The 23,476-nt window shown below is 37.1% G+C and overlaps 1 protein-coding gene across 3 annotated transcripts in view; it reads left to right on the plus strand.

Moving 5' to 3' along the window:
* KLF8 (KLF transcription factor 8) overlaps positions 1-23,476 on the plus strand; it is a 64,634-nt gene that overhangs the window by 24,578 nt on the left and 16,580 nt on the right. For 2 of the 3 annotated variants that reach the window (XM_065900496.1, XM_065900495.1), the window contains exons 2-4: positions 10,209-10,773; positions 13,635-13,740; positions 14,363-14,502. In XM_065900496.1, the coding sequence (XP_065756568.1) occupies positions 10,209-10,773; positions 13,635-13,740; positions 14,363-14,502 (811 nt within the window). Of the gene's footprint in view, positions 1-10,208; positions 10,774-13,634; positions 13,741-14,362; positions 14,503-15,365; positions 15,407-23,476 lie in introns of those variants that run through there. The other variant, XM_065900497.1, reaches the window with a different exon arrangement.

Below are 23,476 nucleotides of genomic sequence, written 5' to 3' on the forward strand. Positions count from 1 at the left end.
ACCAAACGTAAAATAGATAGCTAGTGGGAAGCAGCCGCATAGCACAGGGAGATCAGCTCAGTGCTTTGTGACCACCTAGAGGGGTGGGATAGGGCAGGTGGGAGGGAGTAAGACGCAAGAGGGAAGAGATATGGGAACATATGTATATGTATAACTGATTCACTTTGTTATAAAGCAGAAACTAACACACCATTGTAAAGCAATTGTACTCCAATAAAGATGTTAAAAAAAATTTAAAAATATAAAGTCCTGTGATGATGGCAGAAGAAGAGTAATGACTGAAGCCCTATTGTGGACAGGGTTTTTGTTAGACCACAGGGCAGACTTGGTCTACAGAAGGACAACTCATGATGGTTTGCTGAAGCAGGACCCTGCAACATCTTATCTCGTCAAGGCAATAAGAATAGCTTATATGTTCTTCAAGTTCTATACTTTCATCAGTCAGTTTCCATTTTGGATTTTCCTGAATAATATGTTTGTCAATATAATGAATAACTGTGGATTGAGTACTAGCTAATCACAAGGCCTTGAACCCATGACATTATTCCGGGCAACACTCAAGATCTAGGAGATGGCCTCTATTTAGCAAAAGATAGTGAGGTTGACAAAGTAATCTCCATTTTATATTTAACATTCAGAACTTCAGCTTCCTTAGGTTTCTGGGACTAAAGCCGAGAGTGCAGAAAGTCCCTGAAAATGTAACTAGATCTTTCCTTAATGTATACTGGCAGACTGTTTATTTCTATATCTGCACCCACAGTCTATATACTTCTAGAAAAACAATATTATACCTAACCTCTTCTTTTGTTTTTGTTTTTTGTTTTGTTTTGTTTTTTTGGCCATGCCCCACTGCTTGCTGGATCTTAGTTCCCTGACCAGGGATTGAAGCCAGGCCACAGCAGTGAAAGCCCCAAGTCCTAAACACTGGACCACCAGGGAATTCCCAACCGAACCTCTTCTTATGCTTTCTGTTGTAACTCTATTTCTCAGTGTTATCAGGATAATCTCTGTTATCCCAGATATTCCTGGGAGTCTGCCTCTTTAATCTGGGAAAGGAGCTAGTTAGGTGAAGGGACAAGTAGGAAATATGGGAAAAATAGGAGCTTAAGTTTATATGAGGGATTCAGAGGAGAAGGAATTTTTAAGCTCAGCACAGCCATTCTTGACAACTTCTCCACATCCTCCCCCTCCCCACCAACAGAATTCTACTGCTTACCTTACCTGGATGGAGTGAATCCACCCATGAATGAATCCACCCATTACATTAGAAGTATGTCAAACAGTGGGACAAATCACAGAAGACATGTCTTAGAGGGGAAGATTGAAGCAATATGTGGACCACAAACAAGGCGTGAGTTGGGTTGAGGTCTTGTAAATCGAGAAACCAAAAATATCATAGCATAGCAGAGGGAGAAAGCAGATGGCTGTCTGGCTAAATTCTGTGAGTAAAATGTGGGTACTTCTTGGTGCGTTTATTCATGCTCAGCATGCTCTGAGGGTATTTTAAAGAAAGTCAGAACAAGAGAACACTGCCTACTCTTGCCCGTCATCATTCTCTGAGTTTAGGCCCATATTATCTTTCATCTAAAATTTTAAAATCATAACCATAATACCACTTGATAATGATATTGTGGATAATGATATTATGGATTGAGTACTTTAAAAATTACCAATAATTCTTTAATATCATCCAATATGCAGTTAATATTCAAATTTATCCAATTGTCTCATAAATGTCTTACCAAGATTTTTCCTTGTGCTTCCATTTTGACCTCTTTAAATCCTGTCTTATTCCTTCTTTAATCTATCCTTCATTAAGGAGCTAGTTAAATATCACAGAAATAGCTCTGTCCATGTCACTCCCCTCCTCAAAACAATTATCTTTTATCTCACCCAGCCTTTCCTTGAAATTCACTTTCTCTCATATTCCAAAAATAAAGCATAGTCATATTTTGTGTAAGGGCTGCATTCCTGAACATCTCTCATAATTCAGAACTCCTACAGCTCAGTATGATCCTGATAGAGAATGGAGTCTTGCTTGTTTACTGGCTAAGTAGCACTACTATCTCCAAAGCCATCTTCAAGGTCCAGATATTGCTTGGCAACGGCAGTAAACAGTCCACAATATCCTTGACCTTTTTTTATTAATTGAAGCATAGTTGACTTACAATATTATATTAGTTTCAGGTGTACAGCATAGTGATTCAGCATTTTTACATATTATACTCCATTAGAAGTTATTAAAAGATAATAGCTATAATTCCCTGTGCTATACAATATATCCTTGTTGCTTATCTATTTTATACATAGTAGTTTTTATCTCTTAATCCCCTACCCCTAATTTGTCTACTCCCCTTTGGTAGCCACTAGTTTGTTTTCTATATCTGTAAATCTGTTTCTGTTTTGCATATACATTTGATAGTATTATTTATTTATTTTTTTTGGCTGTGCCATGCAGCATGCAAGATCTTATTTCCCCGACCAGCGATTGAACCTGCAGTGAAAGTGCTGGGTACTAACCACCGGCCAAACAGGGAATTCCCTGTATTATATATTAGATTCCTTATATAAGTGATATCATACAGTATCTTTCTGTCTGACTTATTTCACTAAGCATAATATTCTCCAGGACCATCCACGTTGCTGCAAAAGGCAGAATTCCATTTTTTTATGGCTGAGTAATATTCCATTGTGTGTATATGTGTGTGTATGTATGTGTATATATACATATATATATATATATATATATATATATATATATATACCACATCTTCTTTATCTATTCGTCTATTGATGGACATGGGTTGCTTCGATATTTGACTGTTATGAATAGTGCTACTGTGAACATTGTGGTGCATGTATCTTTTTGAATTAGTGTTTTTTTTTGTTGTTGTTGTTTTTCCTGATGCATATCCAGGAGTGGAATTGCTGGAGCATATGATAGTTGTATTTTTAACTTTTTGAGGAATCTCCATACTGTTTTCCATAGTGGCTACACCAGTTGATATTCACAACAGTGCAGAAGGGTTCCTTTTACTCCACATCCTCTCCAACATTTGTTATTTGTAGACTTTTTGATGATAGCCATTCTGACAGGTGTGAGGTGATATCTCTTTGTTGTTTTTTTTTTTGCGGTACGCGGGCCTCTCACTCTTGTGGCCTCTCCCATTGCGGAGCACAGGCTCCGGACACGCAGGCTCAGCGGACATGGCTCACGGGCCCAGCCGCTCCGCGGCATGTGGGATCTTCCCGGACCGGGGCACGAACCCGTGTCCCCTGCATCGGCAGGCGGACTCTCAACCACTGCGCCACCAGGGAAGCCCCTCTTTGTTGTTTTGATCTGCATTTCTCTGAAAATTAACAACGTTGAACATCTTTTCATATGCTTGTTGGCCACCTGTATGTCTTCTTTGGACAATGTCTATTCATCTTCTATCCAATTTTTTTTAATTTTTAAATTTTATTTTATTTTATTTTTTACACAACAGGTTCTTATTAGTTATCCATTTCATACACATCAGTGAATACATGTCAATCCCAATCTCCCAATTCATCACAGCACCACCACCCCACCTGCCGATTTCCCCCCTTGGTGTCCATACATTTGTCCTCTACATCTGTGTCTCAATTTCTGCCCTGCAACACGGTTCATCTGTACCATTTTTCTAGGTTCCACATATATGCGTTAATATACGATATTTGTTTTGCTCTTTCTGACTTACTTCACTCTGTATGACAGTCTCTAGATTCATCCATGTCTCTACAAATGACCCAATTTCTTTCCTTTATATGGCTGAGTAATATTCCCTTCTATATATGTACCACAACTTCTTTATCCATTCATCTGTCGATGGGCATTTAGGTTGCTTCCATGACCTGCCTATTGTAAATAGTGCTGCAATGAACATTGGGGTTCCTGTGTGTTTTTGAATTATGGTTTTCTCAGGGTATATGTCTAGTACTGGGATTGCTGGGTGATATGGTAATTCTATTTTTAGTTTTTTAAGGAACCTCCATACTGTTCTCCATAGTGGCTGTATCAATTTACATTCCTACCAACAGTACAAGAGGGTTCCCTTTTATCCACACTCTCTCCAGCATTTGTTGTTTGTAGATTTTCTCATGATGCCCATTCTAACTGGTGTGAGGTGATACCTCATTGTAGTTTTGATTTGCATTTCTCTAATAATTAGTGATGTTGAGCAGCTTGTCATGTGCTTCTTGGCCATCTGTATGTCTTCTTTGGAGAAATGTCTATTTAGGTATTCTGCCCATTTTTGGATTGGGTTCTCTGCTTTTCTTAATATTGAGCTGCATGAGCTGTTCATATATTTTGGAGGTTAATTCTTTGTCTGTTGATTCATTGGCAAATATTTTCTCCCATTCTGAGGGTTGTCTTTTCATCTTGTTTGTAGTTTCCTTTGCTTTGCAACAGATTTTAAGTTTCATTAGGTCCCATCTGTTTATGTTTGGTTTTATTTCCATTACTCTAGGACACAGATCAAAAAAGATCATGCTGTGATTTATATCAAAGAGTGTTCCTCCAATGTTATCCTCTAAGAGTTTTATAGTGTCCGGTCTTACATTTAGGTCTCGATTCAATTTTGAGTTAATTTTTGTGTATGGTGTTAGGGAGTGTTCTAATTTCATTCTTTTACATGTAGCTGTACAGTTTTCCTAGTATCACTTATTGAAGAGACTGTCTTTTCTCCATTGTATACCTTTAACTCCTTTGTCATAGATTAGTTGACTATAGGTGCATGGGTTTATCTCTGGGCTTTCTATCCTGTTCCATTGATCTATGTTTCTGTTTTTTTGCCAGTACCATATTGTCTTGATTACTGTAGCTTTGTAGTATAGTCTGAAGTCAGGGAGTCTGATTCCTCCAGCTCCGTTTTCTTTCCCTCAAGACTTCTTTGGCTATTTGGGGTCTATTGTGTCTCCATAAATATTTTAAGGTTTTTTTGTTCTAATTCTGTAAAAAATGCCATTGGTAATTTGATAGGGATTGCATGGAATCTATAGATTGCTGTGGGTAGTATAGTCATTTTCACAGTATTGATTCTTCCAATCCAAGAACATTGTATATCACTCCATCTCTTTGTATCATCTTTAATTTCTTTCATCAGTGTCATAATTTTCTGCATGCAGGTCTTTTTTCTTCCTAGGTAGGTTTATTCTTAGGTATTTTATTCTTTTTGTTGCAGTGATAAATGGGAGCGTTTCCTTAATTTCTCTTTCAGATTTTTCACCATTAATGTATAGCAATGCAACAGACTTCTGTTCATTAATTTTCTATCCTGAAACTTTACTAAATTCATTGATTACTTCTATTAGTTTTCTGGTGGCATCTTTAGGATTCTCTATGTATAGTATCATGTCATCTGCAGAGAGTGACAGTTTTACTTCTTCTTTTCCAATTTGTATTCCTTTTATTTCTTTTTCTTCTCTGATTGCCGTGGCTAGGACTTCCAAAACTATGTTGAATAATAGTGGTGAGAGTGGACATCCTCGTCTTATTCCTGAGCTTAGAGGAAATGCTTTCAGGTTTTCACCATTGAGAATGAACTTTGCTGTGGGTTTGTCGTATATGGCCTTTATTTGTAGAGGTAATTTCCCTCTATGCCCACTTTCTGGAGAGTTTTTATCATAAATGGGTGTTGAATTTTGTCAAAAGCTTTTTCTGCATCTATTGAGATAATCATATGGTTTTTCTTCTTCAGTTTGTTAATATGGTGTATCACATTGATTGATTTGTGTATATTGAAGAATCCTTGCATCCCTGGGATAAATCTCACTTGATCATGGTGTATCATCCTTTTAATGTGCTGTTGGATTCTGTTTACTAGTATTTTGTTGAGGATATTTGCATGTACATTCATCAGTGATATTGGTCTGTAATTTTCTTTTTTTGTAGTATCTTTGTCTGGTTTTTGTATCAGGGTGATGGTGGCTTCATAGAATCAGTTTGGGAGTTTTCCTTCCTCTGCAATTTTTTGGATGAGTTTGAGAAGGAAGGGTGTTAGGTCTCCACTAAGTGATAGAATTCACCTGTGAAGCCATCTGGTCCTGGAGTTTTATATTTTGGAAAATTTTTAATCACAGGTTCAATTTCATTACTTGTCATTGGTCTATTCATATTTTCTATTTCTTCCTAGTTCAGTCTTGGAAGGTTATACCTTTCTAAGAATTTGTCCATTTCTTCCTGGTTGTCCATTTTATTAGCATAGATTTACTTGTAGTAGTCTCTTAGGATGCTTTGTATCTCTGTGGTGTCTGTTGTAACTTCTCCTATTTTCATTTCTAATTTTATTGATTTAAAGCCTCTTCCTCTTTTTCTTGATGAGTCTGACTAATGGTTTATCAATTGGTTTATCTTCTCAAAGAACCAGCTTTTAGTTTTATTGATCTTTGATATTGTTTTCTTTGTTTCTATTTCATTTATTTCTCTCTGATCCTTATGATTTCTTTCCTTCTGCTAACTTTGTGTTTTGTTTGTTCTTCTTTCTCTAGTTCCTTTAGGTTTAAGTTTAGGTTGTTTATTTGAGATTTTTCTTGTTTCTTGAGGTAGGCTTGTATTGCTATAACCTTCCCTCTTAGAACTGCTTTTTCTGCATCCCATAGGTTTTGGATCATCGTGCTTGTGTTGCCAGTTGTCTCTAGGTATTTTTTGATTTCCTCTTTGATTTCTTCAGTGATCTCTTGGTTATTTAGTAACATATTGTTTAGACTCCATGTGTTTGTGTTTTTTATGGTTTTTTCCCCTGTAACTGATTTCTAATCTCATAGTGTTGTGGTTAGAACAGATGCTTGATATGATTTCAATTTTCTTAAATTTACTGTGGTTTCATTTGTAACCCAAGATGTGATATATCCTGGAGAATGTTCTGTGTGCACTTGAGAAGAAAATGTAATCTGCTGTTTTTGGATGGAATGTCCTATTAATATCAACTAAATCTAGCAGGTCTATGTGTCATTTAAATTTTATGTTTCCTTATTAATTTTCTGTTTGGGTGATCTGTCCATTGGTGTTAGTTAGGTGTTAAAGTCACCCACTATTATTGTGTTAGTGTTGATTTCCTCTTTTATAGCTGTTAGCTGTTGCCTTATGTATTGATGTGCTCCTATATTAGGTGCATATATATTTATATTTGTTATATTTTCTTGGATTGCTCCCTTGATGATTATGTAGTGTCCTTCCTTTTCTCTTCTAACATTCTTTACTTTAAAGTCTATTTTGTCTGATATGAGAATTGCTTCCAGGTTTCTGTTGATATTTACATGGAATATCTTTTTCCATCCCCTCACTTTCACTCTGTATGTGTCACTCGGTCTGAAGTGGGTCTCTGGTAGACAGTATACATATGGGTCTTGTTTTTGTAACCATTCAATGAGCCTGTGTCTTTTGGTTGGAGCATTTAATCCATTCACGTTTAAGGTAATTATTGATATGTATGTTCCTATTACCATTTTCTTAATTGTTTTGGGTTTGTTTTTATAGATCCTTTTCTTCTCTTGTCTTTCCCACTTAGAGAAGTTCCTTTAACATTTGCTGTAGAGATGGTTTGGTGGTGCTGAATTCTCTTAGTTTTTGCTTGTCTGTAAAGCTTTTGATTTCTCCATCAAATCTGAATGAGGTCCTTGCCAGGTAGAGTAATCTTGGTTGTAGGTTCTTCCCTTTCATCACTTTAAGTATGTCATGCCATTCCCTCTGGCTTGGAGAGTTTCCTCTGAGAAATCAGCTGCTAACCTTATGGGAATTCCCTTGTATGTTAACCTTATGGGAGTTCCCTTGTATGTTATTTGTCATTTTTCCCTTTCTGCTTTCAATAATTTTTCTTTGTATTTAATTTTTGCCAATTTGATTACTATGTGTCTCAGCTTGTTTCTCCTTGGGTTTATCCTTTATGGGACTCTGTGCACTTCCTGGACTTGGGTGCCTATTTCCTTCGCACATTAGGGAAGTTTTCGACTATAATCTCTTCAAATATTTTCTCAGTTCCTTCTCTCTCTCTTTTCCTTCTGGGATCCCTATAATGCAAATGCTGTTGCATTTTATATTGTCCCAGAGGTCTCTTAGGCTGTCTTCATTTCTTTTCATTCTTTATTCTTTATTCTGTTCCTCAGCAGTGAATTCCACCATTCTCTCTTCCACGTCAATTATCCGTTCTTCTGCCTCAGTTATCCTGCTATTGATTCCTTCTAGTGTATTTTTCATTTCAGTTATTGCATTTTTCATCTCTGTTTGTTCTTTAATTCTTCTAGTTCTTTGTTAAACATTTCTAGCGTCTTGTCTATCTTTGCCTCCATTCTTTTTCCACAGTCCTGGATTATCTTTTCTATCATTAATCTGAATTCTTTTTCTGGAAGGTTGCCTATCTCTACTTCATTGAGTTGTTTTTCTGGGGTTTTATATTGTTTCTTCATCTGGTACATAGTCCTCTGCCTTTTCATTTTGTCTATCTTTCTGTGAATGTGAGTTTTGTTCCACGGGCTGTAGGACTGTAGTTCTTTTTGCTTCCACTGTCTGCTCTCTGGTGGGTGAGGCTATCTAAGAGGCTTGTGCAAATTTCCTGATGGAAGGGACTGGTGGTGGGTAGAGCTGGCTGTTGCTCTGGTAGGCAGAGCTCAGTAAAACGTTATTCTACTTGTCTGCTGATGGGTGGGGCTAGATTCCCTCCCTGTTGGTTGTTTGGCCTGATGCGACCAAACACTGGAGCCTACCCGGACTCTTTGTTGGGGCTAATGGCGGATCCTGTGAGGGCTCACACCAAGGAGTATTTCCCAGAACTTCTGCTGCCAGTGTCCTTGTCCTCACGGTGAGACACAGCCACCCCCTGCCTCTAGCACCAGCAGGCAGGTCTGGTTCTCTCTCCCATGGCATCACTGCTCCCTTGTTTGGGTCACAATGCACACACCACCCTGTGTGTGCCCTCCAAGAGTGGAGTCTCTCTTTCCCCCAGTCCTGTCAAAGTTCTGCAATCAAATCCCACTAGCCTTCAAAGTCTGATTCTCTAGGAAGTCCTCCTCTTCTTGCCAGACCCCCAGGTTGGGAAGTCTGACATGGGCTCAGAACCTCCATTCCAGTTGGTGGACTTCTGTGGTATAAATGTTCTCTGGTTTGTTAGTCACCCATCAAGCAACTATTGGATTTGATTTTATTGTGATTGTGCCCCTCCTACTGTCTCACTGGGGCTTCTCCTTTGTCTTTGGATGTGGGATATCTTTTTTGGTGAGTTCCAATGTCTTCCTGTTGGTGATTGTTCCCGTCTACCCATTTTTTAATTGGGGATATCCTTGATCTTTGAATTCATTCAACTCAGAAAAATTGTAATTAGGTTGAGGTTTTATGTTATTTTATATATTACCTATAAAGTGATCATTTAATTAGTATTTATTTTTTGGCCACGCTGCATGTGGGATCTTAGTTCCCTGACCAGGAATCAAACCTGCGCCCCCTGCATTGGAAGCACAGAGTCTTAACCACTGGACCACCAGGGAAGTCCCTTAATTGGTATTTTTAAATTTAAAAGTTGCACAGATATATTTTTCATTTGATAAAACTGACTGTACTGCATCATTATTACCTAAGCATATTGTCTGTTGGTATGTCTCTGTAGATGGAAATTTTTTTTTACCCTTTCTCTTCTTACAGAACTTCTATTAATTCTCTAAGACTCATCTGAAATATCACTTCCTCCTTGAAACCTTCCCTGATCTTCTAGACAGAATGAATCATTCCCTTTTCTTTTTCTAAAATACCTTGCTTGCATATCTACTGCATCACTTATTATGGTGTGACTTATAAGCTACTCATATTATTCTATCATTGTAGTTGGTATGTTAGTATGTACTTCGTGGCTATACCTTATTCATTTGTGCCCTCACTGGGCTTAACACAGTACTAATAGTGGATACTCAGATGTGTTGATTCTAATTAATCTTGCAGAATTATTGTAAAGTTTAAATGAAATAATTTGTATTAATTGCCTTATACAGTGCCTGATGCTGGTACTCAATAGTTTCCCTCTTTTTTCCTCTTTACTCTTGTTTTACTTTTTCCTCTTGCCTCATTTTTCTCAACTCCCTGTATATTCTGTCCATGACAACAGAATAGAGATTTCTTTCTTTCGTTGCTCACATCTCTCTTCTTCAGGATACTAACACTCACTGTTTGCACCTCTCATTTGTTTATGTATTTATTTTAGGTCACTGGCCCTGTTAAAATTAGAGATTCCCTTAAGGCAGCAGACAGAGGTAATATGACATCTCCACCACTCCTGGATGCCAACCCCATGGAGAACCCAGCACTGTTAAATGACATCAAGATTGAGCCCCCAGAAGAACTTCTGGCTAATGATTTCAACCTGCCCCAGGTGGAACCAGTTGACCTCTCCTTTCACAAGCCAAAGTCTCCTCTTCAGCCTGCCAGTATGCTGCAAGCTCCAATACGTCCTCCCAAGCCACAGTCTGCTTCCCAGACACTTGTAGTATCCACTTCAACATCAGACACAGGCACTTCAGCAAACATCCCTACTATTCTGACCCCAGGCTCTATCCTGGCCTCCTCTCAGGGCACTGGTGGTCAGCAGATCTTACATGTGATTCACAGCATCCCCTCAGTCAATCTGCCAAATAAGATGGGTAGCCTGAAGGCCATCCCAGTGATGGTGCAGTCACTGCCCATGGTGTATACTACTTTGCCTGCAGATGGGAGCCCTGCAGCCATTACAGTCCCACTCATTGGAGGAGATGGCAAAAATGCTGGATCAGGTGAGCATCAATCTGCCCCTTTGCTGGACTTTACCTTCCTTCATCTATTCCCTTTTTGAATATTGTATCTCCTATTTCTTTTCCAATTATTCTTGCATACAGCTTTAAGAGCAATTTTTCATAAATACTGTTTTTATCATGTCTCTTCAATGCTTACAAATGTACAAAGAATATTTTTCATTTAGCCCATGTTTCTCAAACTGGGGTATACATATCTTTGAGTGAAATACTATGTATCTTCCTGGAACCTCTATATTATTTGACAGTAAGTAATTTAAAACATTTTATATTTTTAAAATATGATTTTATTAAAGAGAAAATATAATATTTGAATAATATTTTAAAACATGACCTTCAAAAATAGTTTTAAACTACTAAAGCAACTACACTGGGACTTTCCAGGAGGATGTGTTTAGTCTTCTATGCCATTAAGAATGCTTTGGTAGAAAAGTTGAGAATGTTTCTAGCCCTACATACATAGCCAGCCTTATCTCCCAGCCTCTCCCAGCACTGTACCTTTTCTCTTCCCTACAGGTAAAATAGTCTTCTTTGAAATTTTGCCATCTTTCCTGTGTTCCACCTCATTTAGCATCTATCACCTTCCACGTTATTTTTTACATGTCTGTATCACAAGTGTATGGGCATTCTTCCCAATTGAATTGTAAATTTCTCGAGGACAAGACTCCATCTTATTTTTCTTTGTGCATCTCCAGAGAGGACAGTGGTAGATAGTAGTTTTCTTATAAAAAATAATGTGATGAACAAACTTGAAAATTTTTCCAGGAGAGAGTTCATATGCTGTAATCTTACCTTTTATTTATTTTTAAAATAAGTTCAGAATTCATAAAGGTATGTTTATCTCCCTTTCACCACTATCCCCCAGCCACCCAGTTCCCCTCCTAGAGACATATCTAGTTTGTAATAGAGAATGATGGAAGAAAATTATATGGCTTCTTGAAGTGGTTCAAGATATTTACCTTCACCACATCTGTAGAATTACAAGCAGTTTTGGATGTTCAGCTTTAGGAAGGATGTTGGGAAATTGGAGTATAATCAGAGGAGAAAGATTAAGATGGTGAGAGGACTAAAACCCATGTCAGAAAGGAGATGATAAATGTTTAGCATGAATTAAAAAAACCAAAGGGGAGATATGCGGGTGGAAATGACTAGGAACCAGATTTCAGCTTAGTGTAAAAAAAAACTTTCTAAGAGTTTTCTACCTTTGAAATTCAATGCCTTGTGATCTTTCCATCACTAAATGTAGGAGAATGACATACTAAGCATCAAGTTGCTGAGACTCCGCTGTGTTCTTTTGAATAAAAATGCCGTTATCGATTAGTGGTTAGTTGTGGTAATGATAAGTATTCATAACAATCTTGTTTTTGAGATCCCCTGAGGGGTTTATTTAAAATACAATTATAAATTTTCATATAGGGAGAGAGCCAAACAAAACAGGAGATGGGAAAATAAAATCCTTTGTGTGAGAATTTACTGATATCAAGGCAGTGGTAACACCAAGGGATGGTTTGATGGGCTTTGAATTCCCCCCATCATAATATCCATCAGTCCATCAGAACCATTTTATTTATTTTTTTTGTTTTCTGGTTTTTTTGTGGTATGCAGGCCTCACTGTTGTGGCCTCTCCCGTTGCAGAACACAGACTCCGGACACACAGGCTCAACGGCCATGGCTCACGGGCCCAGCCGCTCTGCGGCATGTGGGATCTTCCCGGACCGTGGCACGAACCCGTGTCCCCTGCATCAGCAGGCAGACTCTCAACCACTGCGCCACCAGGGAAGCCCTGTCAGAACCATTTTAAATAAATGGAATAAATTGTAAGGTGTTCAACGTAGTTTCAAGCTAAGACCATTAGCACAGTGGTCTCCAAATGGTATGCTTACACCTTGGTGGGGGGCAAAGGGGGTATTGCACAAAGTATTTGGAGCACAAAAAGAAAGCATCAAAACTTCTATTTGTATTGTCTCACCCTTTACATGATATTTTGTTTATTTTTCATAATGTACACAAAATTTTAGGATGCTAGTACATTTATATCATAAACACACACATACGCATGCAGAGACACAGACACAGATATATGCTTAAAACGTTTTAGTGAATGATACACAATGTATGGAGGTGACTGCTCTAGCCAAATACTCCCCATCCCCAACTTTATTGCCACGCTTAAGTTTCTTCTATATAGAAATTTTGAAGCTTTCACTAGATCTAGATGTCTGACCATATAACTGAGTTTTGTTAGGCGTCAGAAACACCATTGGTTGACAATAAAGATTTAACGGCTTCTGCCAACATAGGTGGAAGGGAAGGACGTTAACATGTATCAAGCACCTGCTAGACATGCATTATGTGTCTCATCTCAATGACTCGTTTCCATTAAGGAACACAAAAGCCAAAGGGGATTTTCTCATCTCTAGCATGAGCCTAGGCATTGATCTGAGGACAGTCAGGGAACTATTTAGAGTTTGATTCAACAAATACAAATTGAACCTGACTTTTCAACAGACACTGTCTTGGGTCCTGGAGATAGGGAGTTGAATCATACCCAGACCTTATTCTAGAGAAACCCACTATCTTATCTTGCTCACTATCCTAGAGAAGCTCATTCTAGTGACAATGCTCCACACTACCCTTCCCTCAAAGGAATTTCTTTATCCTGCTCTGCTAAAATTTTAAATGCTCTTCTTTTCCTTCCATACAAATATACTTCTTCCATCTTTGCTTTTTCTTTATTTCTCTATCTTGCTGCTACTTTTCATTGTGGGCCAAACTGGGAATCCTGAAAATGATTAGAGGTTCATACATTTGTAGCCCACACTGCTCCTTTTCTTTGCTTTTAGTTAAAGTTGACCCCACCTCCATGTCTCCACTGGAGATCCCAAGTGACAGTGAGGAGAGTGCAATTGAGAGTGGATCCTCAGCCTTACAGGGTATTCAGGTACAAGAGTAAGTACTTTTATCTTTACTTCAGGTCTGTCTCTGTGTATATATGTGTGTGTCTGTGGTAAAAGTGGAACAAATTCTCAGACACAATAGTAAGAATTCGAGGACAACAAAATATAAGTAAACTGCCTTTTCAGCGAAGGTATGAGCTTGTATGCACACATGTGCATGGACATGGATGTTATGACACAGTAATGTTTTAATTGTAGATCATCATTTTTTACCCTTGGAAAATATACAAATTTCCTATAAAGTACAGTTGCATTCTGTTTCTCTCTGTAAGTTTAAAGCAACCTTATCATTGGCTTGTGTTTTAGCAACCATGTTGGATGAAAAATACATTGCTTTAAACCTAAGAATGAAGCTTATTAGAGTGAAATGCTCATATTGCTTGGGAACAGAAACCACCCAAAGAAACATTACCACCTTCTGGGACCTGCATTTACTGAGCAGAATGGCTTAGTTGAGGGAATTGCTTGAGCTATTTCAATTATTGGGGGGGGGGCTGGTATTAAATTTGCATAAATTAAATGCATGTATGAGGTGATCCCATTATATGTAAGTCCATTTATTTAGCCTCCACTTTAAAATCACTATTTGGCCTTATCTCTCTTTCTTTGCTCAGGCCAGCAGCAATGAGCCAAATGCAGGGAGAAGAGTCCCTTGACTTGAAGAGAAGACGGATTCACCAGTGTGACTTTGCGGGATGCAGCAAAGTGTACACCAAAAGCTCTCACCTGAAAGCCCACCGAAGAATCCATACAGGTCTGCCCACCTCCACTCTACCCCCAACACACAAACACACACACACACACACACAGTCTCTGAGAGACAGGAAGAGAAGAAAGTCTTGAAACAAAGGTTGATCTAGTTATACTCATGGGCACAGGTTCCATTCATGGCTTTTACCCCTATGTCTTGTTTCTACTCTACGGTAGCTTTCATGAAACCAGCCTAAGAAAACACTAAACCTGGTGTCTTCTGAATAGTTATCATTCCCATTGAGCACCTGTAGGTCTTTCTAATTGGGAAGTCATAACATTTATAAGAAGATTAAGGCAGATAAGACTCCCTCCCTTGCTACCAGAGCCACACAAGTTTTATTAAGTATTGAAAAGTACAGTGAAATTAAAGCAGGCTTTTGGAGCTCAGCATCATTTACCAACCTATAACATATCTTTGTTCTCATTAGAAATGAAAGGTGGACATTAGAAAGAATAAGTAAAGCAGACCTGGGGGCTGAGGGTGGTGCTGAGGGAGTGAGCAAATTGCCCCATCTGAAGGAGAACTATCACTCAACTCCAAATAAGTATTACCAAATCTCCCAAATTAAAACGAATCATGATTTTTTTTTTTTTGTGGTATGTGGGCCTCTCAATGTTGTGGTCTCTCCCGTTGTGGAGCACAGGCTCCGGACACGCAGGGTCAGCGGCCATGGCTCATGGGCCCAGCCGCTCCGTGACATGTGGGATCTTCCCGGACCGGGGCACGAACCCGCGTCCCCTGCATCGGCAGGCAGACTCTCAAGCACTGCACCACCAGGGAAGCCCAAGAATCATGATTTTTATGTGAAACATCCTAGATTTTGAATGTTGTCATGTAATTAAACAAATTTTATAACACCATAGATTCAAAGAAACCTGCCTATGGGCCAGAAATAGCTTTTTAGTCATCAGTTTGTACCCTCTCCTTGAAGACTTCTCATCCCCAATCATCTCCAGCTCAGAAGTGAGATTTGGACACCCTGGACTAGGAAGGGGGCCTCTTTTCTTGTAAACATATACTGTGTTAGAGTTTGTATAGAACCCAACCTTGGTATGCAACCTGGGTATACTTTTTTTCTATTACTGATATTCCACAGGTTCTTTGGAACTGAGACAGCTGAAGAAATGCCTGCTTTATTGCACTCTAAAGATTGGGGTTCATTGCAAGGTGTTCCAGAGAGTGATATCCTTGTCTCTGGTAGATATTCTCAGCAGAGAGCCATGAGGTTCTAGCTTATCTGGATACCACCTCTAGTATGCAATGCAGCCCTTCATCTGCTTTGAGCTTACAATCATGCAAAGCAGAAAGTACAGATACAACAATTTCCATTTAACATACAGTTAAGCCCCAGTTTTTAATAACAGCATCACCCATTCACTCAGGCTCAAAATTAATGATTGATTCTTAACATTCTCTGTGCCCCCAGTTATGTGTTTCTAAACTTCTATTATTTCTTTCTTCAAATAGCTCATTTATTGAGGATGCAAACATAATAGCCAAGAGCATGCACTGTGAAACTACACTGCCTGAATTTGACATCCCAGTCTATCACTCATTAGCTGGAAGTTACTTCACCTTTCTTTGCCTCAGTTTCCTTATCTGGGAATATTAATAGTTTAAACACTTAGAATACTGTCTGACATATAGTAAACTCTCAATATATGTGAGCTATTATTTGTATCCTTTCAATTCCAGTCTCACTTCCACACAGTTAGGCTTTTTGCCTTAATTTATTCTTTTTCTCCTCCAACTTTATAGTTGAAAATTGTTCATATTCAAGATGTAAAAATGGGTGATTTGATATGTATACATTCTGAAATATTCATCACAAACAAACTGATTATCCCATCCATCACCTCACAAAGTTACGTTGTGTGTATGTGTGTGTGTCTCATGAGAGCACCTAAGATACACCCTCTTAGCAAATTTCAAGTATACAATATTGTTAACTACAGTCACATTGTTGTACATTAGACTTCTAGGACTTATTTATCTTGCAGAACTGAAATTTGTACCCACCATTCCTCTTCCCGTTGGTAACCACTAGTTTATTCTCTATATCTGTGATTCTCTTTCTGTTTTGTTATATTTATTCATTTGTTTTCTTCTTTTAGATTCTACATGTAAGTGAAAACTTATACTTGTCTTTCTCTGTCTGACTTATTTCACTAAGCATAATACTGTCCAGGTCCATCTACTTTGTTTCATATGGCAAGATTTTAATTTTTTTATGGCTGAGTAATATTCCACTGTGTGTGTGTGTATTTGTGTGTGTGTGGTGTGTGTGTGTGTGTACCACATCTTTTTTTATTGACGTATAGTTGATTTACAATATTATATCATTTTCAGGTATAAAGCATAGTGATTTAGTATTTTTGCAGATTATACTCCATTATAAATTATTACAAGATAAAGGCTATAATTTTCTGTGCTATACAATATATCCTTGTTGCTTATCTATTTTATACATAGTAGTTTATATTTCTTCATTTCATTCTCCTAATTTACCCCTTCCCCATTTCCTTTTCTGCTTTGGTAACCACAAGTTTGTGTTCTACACGTGTGAGTCTGTTTCTATTTTGCATATACACTCATTTATATTATTTTTAGATTCCACATGTAAGTGATATCATAAAATATTTGTCTTTCTCTGTTTGACTTATTTCACTAAACATAATACTCGTTAGGGCCGTCCAAGCTGCTGCAAATTTCATTCTTTTTTATGCCTAGTAATATTTCATTGAGTATATATATACACTTCTCTATCCATTCTTCTGTGGATGGACACTTAAGTTGCTTCCATATTTTGGTTATTGTAAATAATGCTGCTATGAACGTTGGGGTGCTATTCCAACGTTGAAAATACTAGTCTTTTCAAACTAGCATTTTCATTTTCTTCAGATATATACCCAGAAGTGGAATTGCTTGGATCATATGGTAGTTCTATTTATGTTTTTTCAGAAACCTCCATATTGTTTTCCATAATGGTTACACCAATTTACATTCCCACCAAAAGTGTACTAGGATTTGTTTTTCTCCACATTTTATCCAACATTTGTTATTTGCAGACATTTTGATATTAGCCATTCTGAAGGGTATGAGGTGATACCTCTTTGTGGTTTTGATTTGCATTTCCCTGATGTTTAGTGATGTTGAGCATTTTTTTCATGTGCCTGTTGGCCATGTATATGTCTTTAGAAAAATATGTCTGCAGGTCTTCTACCCATTTTTTCATTAGGTTCTTCTTTTTTTATATGAAGTTTTCATGATACATATATATATATATATATATATATATATATATATATATATATATATATGATTTTACACCTTATTGGACATACTGTTTGAAGATATTTTCTCCCATTCAGTAGGTTGCCTTTTCATTTTGTAGATGGTTTCCTTGGCTGTGCAAAAGCTGCTAAGTTTAATTAGGTCCCATCTATTTATTTTTGTTTTGTTTCCTTTGCCTGGGGAGACAGATCCAAAAAAAATATTGCTACAAATTGTGTCAAAGAGTGTCCCCCATATGCTTTCTTCTAGACATTTTATGGTTTATGGTATTAAATTTAGGTCTTTAATATATTTTGATTTTATTTTTTATATGGTTTTAGAAAATGCTTTATTTCATTCTTTTATATGTAGCTGTCCAGTTTTCCCAGCACCACTTACTGAAGAGACTGTCTTTTCCTCATTGTACATTTTTGTGCCTTTTGTCACAGATTAATTGGCTATATGTATATGGGTTAATTTCTGGGCTCTCTGTTCTGTTCCACTGATATATGTGTCTGTTTTTGTGCCAGTACCAATCTGTTTGGATTACTGTAGCTTTGTAGTATAGTCTAAAGTCAGGGAGCATGACACTTTCAGTTTCATTCTTTTTTTCTGATGATTGCTTTTGCTATTCAGAGTCTTTTGTGGTTCCATATAAATTTTAGGATTACTAGTTCTAGATCAGTGAAAAATGTCATGGGTATTTGGATAGGGATTGCATTAAATCTGTAGATTGCTTTGGGTGGTATGGATATTTTAACAATATTAATTCTTCAAATCCAAGAACATGGAATATATTTCCATTTTTTGTATTATTTTCAAATTTCTTTATCAATGTTTTATAGTTTTAGAGTAGAGGTCTTTCATCTCCTTGGTTAAGTTTATTCCTAGGTATTTTATTCTTTTTGATGTGATTATAAATGGGATGGTTTCCTTAATTTATATTTCTTCTAGTTCATTATTAGTGTATAGAAAATCTACAGATTTCTGTATATTAATCTTGTATCCTGTAACTTTACTGAAATCATTTATCAGTTCTAATAGCTTTTTGGTATAAACCTCAGGTTTTCTATGTCATCTGCAAATAGTGACAGTTTTACTTCCTCCCTTCCAATTTGGATGCCTTTTACTTCTTTTTCTTGTTTAACTTCTCTAACATGAATTTCCAATACTATGTTGAGAAAAAGTGGCAATAATGGGCATCCTAGTCTTGTTCTTTGTATTAGAGCAGGGGTCCCCACCCCCGGGCCACTGACTGGTACTGGTCTGTGGCCTGTTAGGAACCAAACTGCACAGCAGGAGGCGAGCAGTGGGCAAGCGAGTGAAGCTTCATCTGTATTTACAGCTGCTCCCCATCACTTGCATTACTGCCTGAGCTCCTTCTCCTGTCATATCAGTGGTGGCCTTAGAGTCTCATAAGAGCACGAACCCTACTGTGAACTGTGCATACAAGGGCACACTCCTTATGAGAATCTAATGCCTGGTGATCTGAGGTAGAGCTGAGGAAATGATGCTAGTGCTGGGGAGTGGCTGCAAATACAGATTATCATTAGCAGAATGGTTTGACTGCACAGAGACCATGATAAATCAATTGCTTGCAGACTCATATCAAAACCCTATCAATGAGTGGCAAGTGAAAACAAGCTCAGGGCTCCTACTGATTCTGCATTATGGTGAGCTGCATAATTATTTCATTATATATTACAATGTTATAATAATAGAAATAAAGTGCACAATAAATGTAATGCACTTGAATCATCCCGAAACCATCTCCACCACCCCAGTCCATGGAAAAGTTGTCTTCCATGAAACTGGTCCCTGGTGCCAAAAAGGTTGGGGACCACTGTATTAGAGGAAAAGCTTTTATCTTTTCATCATTGAGTATGATGTTAACTGTAGGCTTGCCTTTATTATGGTGAGGTATATTCCCTCTATGCTCACTTTTTGAGAGTTTTTATTATAAACATGCTGAATTTTGTCAAGTGCTTCTTCAGTGCTTATTGAGATTATCTCATGATTTTTATTCTTCTTTTTGTTAATCTGTTTTGATTGATTTGCAAATATTGAACCATTCTTGCAACCCTGGAATAAGTCCCACTAAACCATAGATCCTTTTTTGTACTTTTGGATTCCGTTTGCTAATATTTTGTTCAGGATTTTTACATCTATATTCATCAGAGATATTGGTGCATAATTTTGATTTTATAGTTTCTTTTTCTGGTTTTGGTATCAGGGTAATGGTGGCCTCGTATAATGAATTTGAGAATACTCCATCCTCTATAATTTCTTTGTATGGTTTGAGAAGAATAGGTATTAACTCTTCTTTATTTTTAAAAAATTTATTGTACTTATTTTATTGTTGGCTGCATTGGGTCTTCATTGATTGCGTGAGGGCTTTCTCTAATTGCAGCGAGCAGGAGCTACTCTTCATTGTGGTGCACGGGCTTCTCATTGCAGTGGCTTCCTTGTTGCAGAGCATGGGCTCTAGGCACATGGGCTTCAGTAGTTGCAGCACATGGGCTTAGGAGTTGTGGCTCACAGGCTCTAGAGTGCAGGCTGAGTAGTTGTGATGCATGGGCTTAGTTGCTCTGTGGCATGTGGGATCTTCCCGGACCAGGGTTTGAACCTATGCCCCCTATGTTGGCAGGCAGATTCTTAACCACTGCACCACCAGGGAAACTCTAACTCTTCTTTAAATGTTTGGTAGAATTTCCCTTTGAATTCAACAGACCTTGAAATTTTGTTTGCTGGGAAATTTTTTTGTTTTTTTGGTAACAAATTTAATTTCACTACTAGTGATCATTCTGACTAGGTTGTCTATTGCTTTCTAGTTCAGTTTTGGAAGGTTGTATGTTTCTAGAAATTTGTCCATTTCTTCTAGGTTTTCCATTTTGTTGACATATAACTATTGATAATTTTCTTTTAATTTTTTTATCTCTGTGTAATTCATTGTTATTTCCTCCTCTTTCATTTGTTTTCTTTATTTGTATCCTCTCTCTTTTCTTTTTGATGAGCCTGCATAAAGATTGATCAATTTTGTTTATCTTCTCAAAAAATCTAGGTCTTAGTTTCATTGACCATTTCTATTGTTTTGTTTTTGTTTGATCTCCATGTTATTTATTTCCTCGCTGATCTTTATGATTTCCTTTCTTCTGCTGACTTTGGGCTTTCTTTGTCCATCTTTTTCCAATTCTTTTAGATGGAAGTTTAGATTGTTTATTTGAGATTTTTCTTGTTTCTTCTGGTAGGACTGTATTGACAAAACTTCCCTCTTAGAACTGCTTTTGCTGCATCCCATAGATTTTGGAAACTTGTGTTTCCATTTTCATCTACCTGGAGGTATTTTCTGATTTCCTCCTTGATTTCTTCATTGAACCATTGGTTTTTGTAGAAGCCTGTTGTTTGGTCTCCATGTGTTCGTGCTTTTCCCATTTTTCTTCTTGTAATTGATTTCTAGTTTTATACCATTGTTGTTGGGAAAAAGTACATGATATTATTTCTATCCTCTTAAATTTATTGAGGCTTCTTTTGTGGCCTAGCACGTGATCTATCCTGGAGAATGTTCCATGTGCACTTGAAAAAAATGTATATTTTGCTGTTTTGTGATCGTCCTATAGATATCTATTAAGTCCAACTGGACTATTGTGTCATTTACGACCACTGTTGCCTTATTGATTTTCTGTACAAATGGTCTGTCAATTGCTATAAGTAGAGTGTTAAAGTCCCCTACTATTATTGAATTATTGTCATTTTGTTTTATGTATTTAGGTGCTCCCATATTGGGTTCTTATATGTTAACAAAATATCATCTTCTTGTATTGATTCCTTTATCATTATATAATGCCTTTGTTTGTCTTTGGTTATGGCCTTTGTTTTAAAGTCTATTTTGTCTTTGAGTATTGTTACCTCTACTTTCATATTTATTTCATTTGTATGAAATATCTTTTTCCAACCCCTCAGTTTCCTTCTGTGTGTGTGTTTAACTCTGAAGTGAGTCTCTTGTAAGTAACATACACATGGGTCTTGTTTTGGTATTCAGTCACCATATTTTTTTATTGGAGCATTTAGTCCATTGACATCTGAAGTAGTTATTGATAGGTATGTACTTATTCCCATCTTATTACTTGTTTTCTGATTGTTTTTGTAGTTCTTCTCTGTTCATTTCTTCTTCTGTTTTTCTTCCCTTGTGGTTTGATGATTTTTTTAAAAGTAGTATTATTGTATTCCCTTATTTTTATTTTTTGGGTCTCTACATAGGTTTCTGATTTGTGGTTAGCATGGGGGTCATATATGTTGATCTATAACTATATCTACTCTTTTAAACTCATAGTCGTTTAAGTTCAAACACATTCTAAAAAATCCGCATTTTATACTTCCCTCCCCAATGTTTTGGTTTTTTTGACATCATATTTTACATCTTCATGTTTATCTCTTAACTGTTTATGTAGTTATAGTTGCTTTTATAATATGTTGTCTTTTTAATCTTTGTACTGGCTTAGTTAATTGGTTGATCTTTAATCCTTACTATATATTTGCCTTTCCTGGTGGGATTTTCCCTTTACCATAGATTCTTACTTCTTTTCCACTTAGAGAAGACCCTTTAACATCTCTTTTATGGTAGGATTAGTATTGATGAACTCTTTTAGTTTTTTCTTGTCTGAGAAGTTCTTTATCTCTCTGATTCTGAATGATAATCTTGCTGGGTAGAGTATCATAGTTTGCAGGGGTTTTTTCCCTTTCAACCCTTTGAATATATTATACCATTTTCTTCTTGCTTACAAAGTTTCTGCAGAGAAATTAGCTGATAATCTTATGGATGTTCCCTTGTATATGACTTTGTTTTTCTATTGATTCCTGTATAATTCTGTCTTTAACTTTTGTTATTTGTAAAAATATGGTATGTCTTGGTGTAGATCTGTTTGGGTTAATCTAGTTTGGTACCCTCTGTGCTTCCTGTACTTGTATATCTGTTTCCATCTTTAAGTTTGGGAAGTTTTCAGCCATAATTTACTCAAATACATCTTCAATCCCCTTCTCTCTCTCTCTTCTTCTGAGACCCCTATAATGTGAACGTTGGTATGTTTAATGTTATCCCAGATATCTTATACTGCTTTTATTTTTAAATTTGTTTTTCTTTTTGCTGTTCTGATTGGGTGATTTCCAGTATTCTACCTTCCATATCACTTATATGTTCTTATGCATCACTTAATTTGCTATTCATTCCTTCTAGTGTGTTTTTTATTTCACTTATTTAATTCTTCATTTCTTAATGGGGCTTTTTAAATGTTTTCTACTTGTTAAAATTTTTACTGTGTTCATCTATAGTCTTCCCTAATTTACTTAACATTTTTGTTACCAATGCTTTGAATTCTTTATTTGTCAAATTGTTTATTTCTGTTTCATTATTCATTTTCTTCAGGTATATTCTCTTGCTCTTTTGATTGAGAGCAGTTCCTCTGCCTTTTCATTTTGCTTAAATTTCTCTGTCTCTATTAATTTAGGTGAAACAGTTACCTATTACTTTCTTGAAGGGTTGTTCTTATGTGGGAGTGCCCTGTACAGAATGTGTGTGCCCAATGCCTTTGCTTGGAGAGCTGGATTTGATGTGGATACAAGTCATTTCTTTCCCCAGGGTGTGCTGGCAGCTATCACTTTGGTGGGGTTGGAGATGGAGAAGCTAGAGATGGAGCTGGGTGTGAGG

This window comes from Phocoena phocoena, chromosome X (genome assembly GCF_963924675.1).
Source record: "Phocoena phocoena chromosome X, mPhoPho1.1, whole genome shotgun sequence".
Taxonomy (NCBI): Eukaryota; Metazoa; Chordata; class Mammalia; order Artiodactyla; family Phocoenidae; genus Phocoena; species Phocoena phocoena.